Source organism: Acanthisitta chloris, unplaced genomic scaffold (genome assembly GCF_000695815.1).
Source record: "Acanthisitta chloris isolate BGI_N310 unplaced genomic scaffold, ASM69581v1 scaffold27550, whole genome shotgun sequence".
In the NCBI taxonomy this organism is placed as follows: domain Eukaryota; kingdom Metazoa; phylum Chordata; class Aves; order Passeriformes; family Acanthisittidae; genus Acanthisitta; species Acanthisitta chloris.
Genome location: NW_008652628.1, coordinates 2,254 through 12,271, shown reverse-complemented (window position 1 = coordinate 12,271; position 10,018 = coordinate 2,254). Strand labels below are relative to the sequence as shown.

Here is a 10,018-nt window from a genome sequence, read left to right as displayed (position 1 = left end):
CCGCTCTGCCCTTCTTATTTTCACTGCTGTCTAGTTAAAAGGTGCTTAAGAAAGCTTTTTCTTTCACAGGATAGATTCCTGGAGGAGTCAAAGAAATTCCCTTTCCCATGCTTTCCTGCTTCCGGGTAAGGCACAGGTTCTTCCAACTACCCCATTTCCACAGCATAACACCCACGCAGAAAAAACAACAATTTCTGACCTGGGAAAGATGTACCTAGAAGCCATTTTTCTCTTTTCTGTGTGATTTCACAGCTGGAAATGAAGACATCCAACACTCTTTGACCTGTTACTCCTCCAAGGGCCGTGTGTGTTCTGCATCTGGCAACTGGACAGCTGCTGCTTTAGGACTTTGCCCTTTCTGTCTCTTTTATCTTTCCTTCTGTCATCTGCTTATTTTCCATTTTTATGATACTCTCTTTTGGTAGATAATAATGCCTTCAGGATTAGTGCTGGCAAGAGGCCAGGACAAAATGGCAGCACTAACAAATTTGTTTGAGTTAGGGTCACTGCGAGATAATTTAAGACTACAGACCTGGGGCCCCATTTTCCCATGACACTGGAAAAATCCACACAGAAAAGCAGAAACACTGAATGCTTCAAATCCAAACCTTCCTAAGTTCATCCTCTTGGGACATCTCTTGCAGAAAAGAATGAGGACTATATTTCAACACCCCTGGACAGGACTTGAGATGGACTGTACTGTGGACTATCTTTATGCACAGTTTTTGTTTTCAGGAGCAGAATCCAGCAGAGAAAAATCCATCTCTGTCACCTCCCACCCACTCAACTGAAGGACTTCTCCCTCCCAATCTTCCCTTGGAGGATACAGCCTTGCTTAGTACACACCCAGGCTGCTCTCTTCTCATGTTGCCCAAAGAAGCACTGTTAATGGGTGCCCACTACGAAGAAATCTTCAGAGAGGAAGGAACTGGCCTTTAGTTTGGCTTTTTATTTTATCCCATTACTTTTTAAAATGGATTTTTTTTTGTAATCCTGAAGGCTGCCCAGAAATGTTTCTTTGCTGAACAGGGCAGCAAGACAATCAGTTAAGGGAATATGAAGCATCTCTTTCACACTGTCCAAAGTGGGGAAATGCATGATTCATCATAAATGATGAAAAGAAAACCAGAAAGTTAAAACTCACACACTGTTAAAACACAGTTAATGTTTTTCTGCTATACTCAACCCAAGACTAACTCTTTCTAAGAAATTTTATTTTCCCATTGTTAGGAGGCTGTGAGAAAGCAGGTTGGGAAGGCTCTGCTGAGATCTGTGTAAGTTAAGCATCCATGTAATACCAGGACACAGCATCTGAAACCAGACCTCCTTCCCCCATAGCCATGATCTGTAGCTCCTCCACAGAGAGCCCCAGCACCCCATGGCCTTCACCACAAGACTTCCTGTGAGTCAAGGATTGGTGTTTCAGATGGCAAAAAGCTGTAGTAGATGTATATAGATCACAAGGTCCTCCCCCCGTCCCAGCAAGAATAGACTGGGGAGGGTGCAGAAAGCCAGGTGGGAAAGGAAGAGGAATAGGAGAGGCAGCAGCAGCAGCAGGAGCCATGCCTGGCCCTAGCAAAGCGTGATGTATTTGTGTGAAGGAGTGCTTGGAACAAGGTGAAAAGCTTTTAATCACAGGTGGAAACAGGACATAGGGTGCCTTCAGAGAGCCAGGCAGAAGGAGGTCAAGGATGAGACGGTAGGAAGCCAGGTCCCCGAGGCTGCCCTGGGACAGCCAGGAGCACTGCCAGCACAGATGGCAACGACAGACTGAGGAATGAGAGGGGAGGAGTTCTGGCAGTGGATGTGCAGCTGTGCAATGTATCTCCCCAACAAACATGTTAGCCTGCAAAATCTCCCCCACCATGCTGTCACAGGGGAATTTGGTCTCCCATAGATCCACTTCTGTTTTACTGCAACAGGGCTTATATCTATCCAGCCCCTACCAGTGCTGCACAGGGTTTGCAGTGGGTCCCCATCCTGAAGAAAAGCAAAGCATCCCCTTGCCTGAATCCAAACCAACCATAGATAGCATCCTGACCTCTCGGCAGTGTAAGGCTTTTCTGATCTTGGGAAATGTCACACTGCCCAGACTAAAAAAGCCACAAAACTACAGATGAATGGATCTTTAATACTGAAAATCACATTTCTCACCAACCACAACCAAGGGCACATAGATTTTCAAGGTATATACCTTGCTAAGTGACACCTGCAAAAGGGCACATGGAAAGGAAAAGAAAGAACAGCACAAACTTCTGCTTTCTACAGAGCTCATTTAGCAGGTTCTTCAGAGAGCAGCACCTTGAAATCAGTAGCTGGGGTTTCTCCACTAACCCAAGACAAAATCAGCAACAAAAGACTATTTCTGCCTGCCCCAACTTTGAAAATATTACAGGAAAATACAAACCACTGATGTGATTCTCCTCTCTTTGGAAGAGATTTTTTACGGAGAGAGTGATCAGGCATTGGAATGGGCTGCCCGGGGAGGTGGTGGATTCACCATCCCTGGAGGTTTTCAAGACAAGACTGGATATGGCACTCAGTGCCACAGCATAGTAACAACAGTAGGGTTGGACTCAATCTTTGAGGTCTCTTCCAACCAGGTTGATTCTATGATTCAAATATAAGTAAAATATTTAAATATTTAAATGAAATACATTCAGGTTCTAAGAAGCAGTTTTCTAAAGGCAGCTAAAATTATGCCATAAACTGCAGGAAACATCATTAATTCTGTAATATAACATCCAAGTTCATGAGCTTGTGGTGATAAACTAAAGACAATGCCTCCACCTGTGAGGGACACAATGCTTAATGCAAAAAGATGAGGTAGGTGCCTAAATGGGAGCTGAAAAATGAAGGGTTTAAGCAGCTCTGAGTTTCAGGCATTAATTCCTAGCTCTCATTTCCTACAGCTAAAGACTGACTAAACTCTCTTACAGCCTCTCTTCTTTATAGGCATATTTGGAAAGTTTAGTCTGCACCATGGAGAAGGCTGACTGTCTGGGAAGTACTTGTATCAGCATGCACAAATTCCTGTAGGTATGTACTATACATTCTTGCTTTCACAGATGACTTTCCTATGAAAATGTCTAACAGACTAGCATAGCAGTAGCTCAACAGCAATTTTCAAAGGCATTTTTCTTCTACATTTTGAGATATTTAAAAAAGACATACTTTCTCATGTCCCTCTCTGGAGATCAGCAGCATAACCCAAGGTTTAAAACAACTTGCAAGGACTATACAGGTATTTTAGACAGTTCAAAATAAAAAAAAAAAAAAAATAATAAAAAAAAAAAATAAATCGAAGCTACCTAAATATGCTTTGTCGGAAAATAACACTATTTTTCTCATTCACGTCAAGAATAACCTCATCAGATGCAATACAGAAAATGTAGCTTTCTAAGATTGGAGTCTAAAAAATGAATTATTGGGAGAAAACAAAAAAGAAGACTACAGTTCTCTGGCTAGTAGAAAAAGACAAGCGATTGGTGGTAAAGTGAGAGAGACCTGTCAACCTGCCTTACCCCAACCTTTCTGCTGATGTGCTAGGGGGTGAGCACAGGCCAGCTGGTCATGGATGGTGGTGCACAGATCTAGTGCACCTAGACCAAATCTACTCTTGTTATCTGCACTATCCACACAATAAAAAAAAAATAGATACAGCTGGACTTTGCAACTGAACCCAGGTGAGACTGTCCTGATAAGGTCTCACAGTTACTTTTGCATTAATTAGGAGCATGTTTTTGAAGATGCTGTGTCCTGAAGTCTATCATCAGTACTTACATAGTCATCCTCATGAAGACCTTGCTTCTGAACAGAACTCTTCACCTCCAGGGAAAACTTCTCAAACTCAGGCTTCACGGTCCTCAGCAGAGTGATGGTTTGCAGGTATGAGTATGCTTTCTTGGCTTCAAGGTCATGTTTGTCTCCTCTTCTCCAAGAGCCATTTCCTGAAGGGGAAAACAAGCATATTGCCAACTCCAAATAAGGTACCTTTATAGGATTGCCTTCCTTTCTCCACCCAGGAGTCCCCTTTCCTGCACCTTGGGGACATGGCAGAGTACTAGGGAGAACTGAACCTTCAAGACATGCAGGAAACCAGGCAGTGAGGAATGGCTAGCTGGAAGTAAATGTGCAAATCAAAGGACAACTTTACTCCCATGCTGTGTTTGCTTATTTTTAAAGGGTGGGATGAAGCCTAAGCGTGAGAAGACATCTTGGAGCAAAACACATATGCTGGATCTCAAATACAAAGGTATTTAAGTTAGAAGAAGTGAGGGAGGATTCAACCACAAAGTTTTTGTTACACATCACTCCACCAGTGACACTCTTGGACAGTCAGGAAGGCACCAGTAAAGTCAACAGCATGATCATCACCCCAAATGGGAGGCAGATGGTGCAGCTCTCCCACTGCAGTCAAGGAGGAAACCATGTGTGCCATGGCTGCCAGAGCAGCCCCGCCTTTAGTGGAAAAGGAACACTTAAAAATAAATTGGAATCCTGTGCCCACGCTGTATTTACACGTGTTTTGTGTCACAGCAAGGAAACAATTTAACTCAGACCACCACTAAAGAAACCACATTTCTAAAAAGCAGGATAGCTGACTGGTTGTTTATTAGCAGAGGACTCCTTCTGCCTACCAAAGCCTGGCCTTTGCAGGCCCCAAGACCCTGTCCAAAGCTTCAGGAGGTCAGTGGAAAGGTTCACATTGTCCTGGCGCAGGTTTCGTGCCAATTATTCTACAGAAATGGTAACTACAAAAGGCTAGAGGGAACAGCTGTATCCCTAAGCAGTGTGCCAGCAAATGCCCACAAATAATTAAAAGCTAGACAGTCATTTTATTTTTTGAACAAAAGCAACAAACTCCATTATGGCCAAATGAGTCAAGACAAAGACTAATGCTAAACTCCCAAGGGTGACCTGGAGGCACGTGGGAACCTGAAGTGAGGAAAGATGTGGCCATTTTACTTGGGTTGAGGACCATAGTGTCATTTGGACCAAGAGAAGCAAGTGGTTTGGGAGTGGAGATGTTAAGGGCAATGTCATCAAAACCACGGTGCTCCTTGCATAGCACTACCAGCTGCATCACATGCCTGCAAGAGCAAACTAATGATCAGACCACCTCTGTCTCCTGCAGGTGAATAGAGCTTGCATTTTGTCCTCCCAGGACCCTGTCACTGCTGCTGGGACTTCTTTTTCTTACAACAAGCATGACTGGAGAATTTCTCTGCTTCTTCAGAGAGCACAGCTGAAGGAGCAAAGGACTTGCACTTCTCTGCAGGACAAGTCTTCTCTCCTGCAGCTTTTGGGTCCAGGGCAGCTCCTGTCATTCCCAGCACAAGGCAGGAGACACAGAACCACCTAAGCCCTTTTATCTCTTTCTTCCACCCTGGGAAGGGTGGCTTTCGCCTTATTTACCACAGCTTAACACCACCCAGGACTAAATCTTTATATATACCATGAACTCTGCTGGTACTTAATTATTTTTTTAAAGTGATTTTGTTTATTTAGGTCGAAGTTCTAAATATATGTGCCTTGGTTTAGGGATTTCTTTCCCAATACAATGCTTAACCAGCCACAATTACTTACACCAGAATCCTCTTCATCAGGCCCAATCAAAGCACTGGAGAGGAACTAACATTCCACTGCCTGGTTTTGCCATTCTTCCCTCCAACACCTACACCTGTCCTCCTTACTGCTTTCAAAGAGAAAGAAATGCACATCTGGCAATTGTAAGCCAGCATGTCTTGAAACCTTTCCCAAAAGAGAGTACAAGCCCTGCAGGAGCCTAAAAGCTGAAAAGCTTCTGCCCTAGCTGGGTACCTGCACTTCAGAGATGCAGTACTCAGGAAGTATAGCAGAAACTACAGCACAGAGCTATAGCTTGGCATTTACAAGTGGAGATGGCTATAAAAGAATCAGTTTATAGAGCCACACAAAAAATAAGAAGGCAACACTGGTGGAATGTGAGTAAATTTCTGTCCTGGACACTGCACATACTTCTTTTTTAAAATCCTCACAATGGGAGCAGGGAAGGTATACTTGCATAACAGCGTTCCTAGAATAATTTACATATTTTAATTCCTTCATGGATTATTTTGTGGGAGGTCATCTTGTCACAGTACTTACGTAAAATTATTGCAGCCTTGGCATTTAATATGCTTGTTCTTCTGAAAAATTAAAAATATTCAGAACAGAGGGCAACAACAAACTGCAATAAAGTCATCTGAACATAAAAGGCAGTGCCAATTGCCCAGTCACACACACACTTAGATTTTAAAAGGTACAAAACCTAGCACCTTGAGGCACTGGGAACAAGGAGTTTGAGGGCATTTTCTACATTTCTCTTATGCTTGCTTTCCACGTGCAACAAGCATCTGCACAAAAGTCAACTTCTGATGCACAGTCATTTCACCCTACATGGGAAACACATCCATAAACAGAAAAATTGTTTTAAGAGAAATGTCAGGAAATGCCATATTCTAACTACACTGCATCAGTAGACAGTTTTCACTAATCCGCTAGAAAAGCAACTGGACTACCTGTGATGCAAAGGAGGGTGGTGCTCAGGCTCCCATACAACCACAGGGCAAGCAGGTATTGCCTCAATCACCGTGCCACATGGAGGCTGCACATCGGAATGGCACAGCACTGCCCTGTACACGGCTGAACAAAGTGCCATCTGCTGGGGGCTGCACTACTAGGGACAGCCACTCCACATCAGCTGTGATCCCTCCTGGGCCTGGGTGCCGGAGCCTGGCGGTTGCAACACTGCCTCCTGCAACCACCACTACCTCCTAATAAATACCATCCTGGAAAGCAAAAATATCCAAAATGCAACTCCCCACCTCCTGCACCCGCTGTTATTTGAAGATCCCCTGCCCAAAGACAATTTGGGTACCACCTGTCCCAGCCAGCTGCAGTGCCTTGCAGGTAGTCACCCTGCGCTCAATTCAGCCAAAGCAAGGAAACCATCAGCTCTAAGGGATGACTCATCAGAGCCCCAGTGAACAACTAAGGATGAGCTGAATTGCTGTCCAGGAGTGCCTACTTCTCTCCTGTTGCTCCAAAAGGAGCCCAGCTCGCAGACAGACTTGTGCCTGTGGCCAGATGATGTATTCTTCTGATGAATTTCTACTCTGAGTCAATGCTGGCAGCCAGAAAGGTTATTTGATTGGTGGTTTCTAGCAAAGTTCAGCTTGAAAAGCTCCCATGGTCTACATAAGGGCCAAAATTCCAGGGTTTTGTGATGGTTGATATGGGTAAAACTTCAGCTCTTTTCACTGGTCCTGATTAAAGCTGAATATGCCACCAGGGATGAAGTCACTCCAAATTCAACTGCACAGAAAGAAAACCTTGATTTGAACCATTGGCTTTGATCTTATTCTACAACTTTATCTGTTAGTTATTTGAGTGATTACCTTATCACCTGGCAAAACCTGGCATTCTTTAGCTACCCTAGACGATACATGTAGCAGTATTTGTACTTCTGTACATATGTCTACCTGAGCACTCACACTGCAGAATGGGGCACCCACACCATAACCAACGTCTCCGTCTGGTTCCCAAAAAAAGGAAGTAAATAAGTAATTCCTTTAGTATATTTAGCATCTTATGACCCACCGAGCAGCAACTATAGCCAGGAGGTCTGTTTTATGTCCTGCAATACCATAGCCTGGGAGGAAGATAACTGCAACAACGGAGAGAGACAACGGTGCTTTCTGGGACTCAGTACTGCACAGCTTGAGGCTAACAATTCTAAAAATACTACCAAGCTTACAGAAGACTTCACAACACACTTGGGCAAGAAAAACATTACCATATGATGAGCTGTTGAAGAGTTCAATATTGAAGAAAGCGTAGTCCCCATTGGTCATTCCTTGCCGATGAGCAGACAACATGATGTTCCTGATAGTGTCACCGCTGGCACACATGATTACAACTGGAGGAAGCAGAGAAGAAACACAGGTAAGAAGCAGTTCAAGAACTTCAGAGAACAGCCTGTTAAGCATGATGCTGCCAGAGACAGTGACCTCAACTGGCCTTCCAGTATTGCAACAAACATGACAACACAGAGGGCAAACAAAACTGATTTCCCCAACAACTGACAAGCCAGGTACCAAACACAGAAAGGCTTCCTCCTACCTTGTCTCCTATGAAGATAATTAAATAGAGCCTCTGTGTGATGTCTTTTTTTTAACCCCTGTAATATGTGATATGTTCTGGCTTCAGATTTCTTTAGCTCCATATATTTGCAGAGTTGACTTCAACCATAAGCCTCTGTGGTTACTTCTTAGCAGACATTTCAATTTCCATTCCAATAACAGTTTGGTGTAGATCCAACTTACCTACATGTCAGCTATCTAATATTTAGGTATCTGGCCTAGAATCTGTTGTGTCTCTGCACTTAAGGGAGAGCAGCATCTGTGCACCTGTGCAGCAGGGACAGTGGTAAGAATCTTTCCAAATGTGACTTTGTCTCCAGACACCACACAGTAAATCTAGGCAACAGCCTTCAATAGGATCCTCAATACTAAGAAATGAGAAAACCAAGTGCCAATTTCAGAGCATGTAAAGGTGGGTACAAGATTAAACACCAGAGCTTCATTTATTATGGACCAAGAGCTAAGCAAAGGCTCTGTTGCTATAATGGGACCTATAAGCCCAGAGGTGCGCTCTGTGTGGGCACCACGATCCACACTGTGATGCCTGTAGTTGACAGGTCTCCTCCCAAACATGGTGGGCAGGGGGACTACTCCCCTTGCTATCCCGTCCTTCTGCAAAAGGAAAGCAGAAACTCGGATGAGGTCTTCAGCAGTGGGGAGACAACTCCCACACAGAGCACAATATACTATAAACTTTTATACAGGTTCACAAGACTTCAGGCATGAAGCTACTGACATCAGAAGAAGCAGCGAAGTATTTTATCAGTGTGTGCTTCAGGGCTATATCCTACATCAATCATAAGAGATCCTCTTAGGACAGTGATTCGAAACCAACTGCACGCACATTTCCAAGAACGCCGTCACGCATGGCAGGGCTCAAAAGCTACAATAATGTACGCAAATATTTTCAACCCAACAATAAAAATGAATCAAAACCACATTCAGCTCTTCTGGGTAGAAGTGTTTTCTATTATAAGAAATGAGAAGGCCGAACAGGCCAAATCTTTTTGCACACAATGAATCTTCTCCCATCGCTTTTCTGGTTGGATGCCATCACAGGCATAAACCTCCACATGTGCTGCCGGAGTGAGTCATGTTCAGTACATCCCCACACTTTAGGAGAGTTATACCGTGCATAGCTCTGTCCTACTGCTTACAGCAGAGTAATATAATAATTTCCAGAGCAACAGAGCAAGACATATTTCATGACCATTGTGAAGTGTATTAGCATGAAGGAATAGAAGAAGAAATAAGTTTTTTTACAATAAAATTTGGACCAAATCTTTTCCAGACGCACATCAGGAATGAATTTGTCTCACTGCTCCTAATTTCAGTATAGGTGAGAGCTTTCCTTTTGAAACATTTCCTTGCTGCCCTCCCAATTCTCCCTTGAGTCTGCCTTTGCAATTCACATCTATCATAAAATGATAATCTGCAGATGGAATCAAAGAGATTCCCATAACACCAGTAAAAGACCTTCTGCAAAAAGAGCAAAAGAGTGTGTGGGAGATCTACTTTAAAATACACTAAATCATATTTTGTAAGCCTCTAAAGGAATGTAAGGGAAGTAATATTAACTATTTGGATGTGGTTTTTAACCCAGCTGGGGAGCAAAGATTACATATTTCAAGATTTTTAAGCAAATAAGCTGTGGACATGTCTCTAACAATCTTCCAAAAATGTAAATTATGTATGTATTTAATCTCCATCTGTACCTTACTATTATGTACATACAAACATGTACGTGCAAACACATACAAAATGTTCTCCCTCCAGCATAACACATGCAGACCACAGCAATTCTAATACTAATGTGCTGTATTTATTGACTAGGACTATTGACTCATCCTGCA

General features: G+C 43.3%; 1 protein-coding gene across 1 annotated transcript in view; it reads right to left on the bottom strand.

Annotated features, from left to right (window-relative positions):
• NPR3 (natriuretic peptide receptor 3) overlaps window positions 1–7,937 on the bottom strand; it is a 33,658-nt gene extending 25,721 nt beyond the window's left edge. Inside the window, exons 1-2 of the mRNA XM_009078000.1 lie at window positions 7,820–7,937; window positions 3,784–3,950 (exon numbers count right to left, since the gene is read on the bottom strand). Of these exons, the coding sequence (XP_009076248.1) occupies window positions 3,784–3,950; window positions 7,820–7,934 (282 nt within the window). The 5' untranslated portion in view covers window positions 7,935–7,937. The remainder of the gene's footprint in view (window positions 1–3,783; window positions 3,951–7,819) is intronic.
• Between the last annotated feature and the right edge of the window lie 2,081 nt (window positions 7,938–10,018).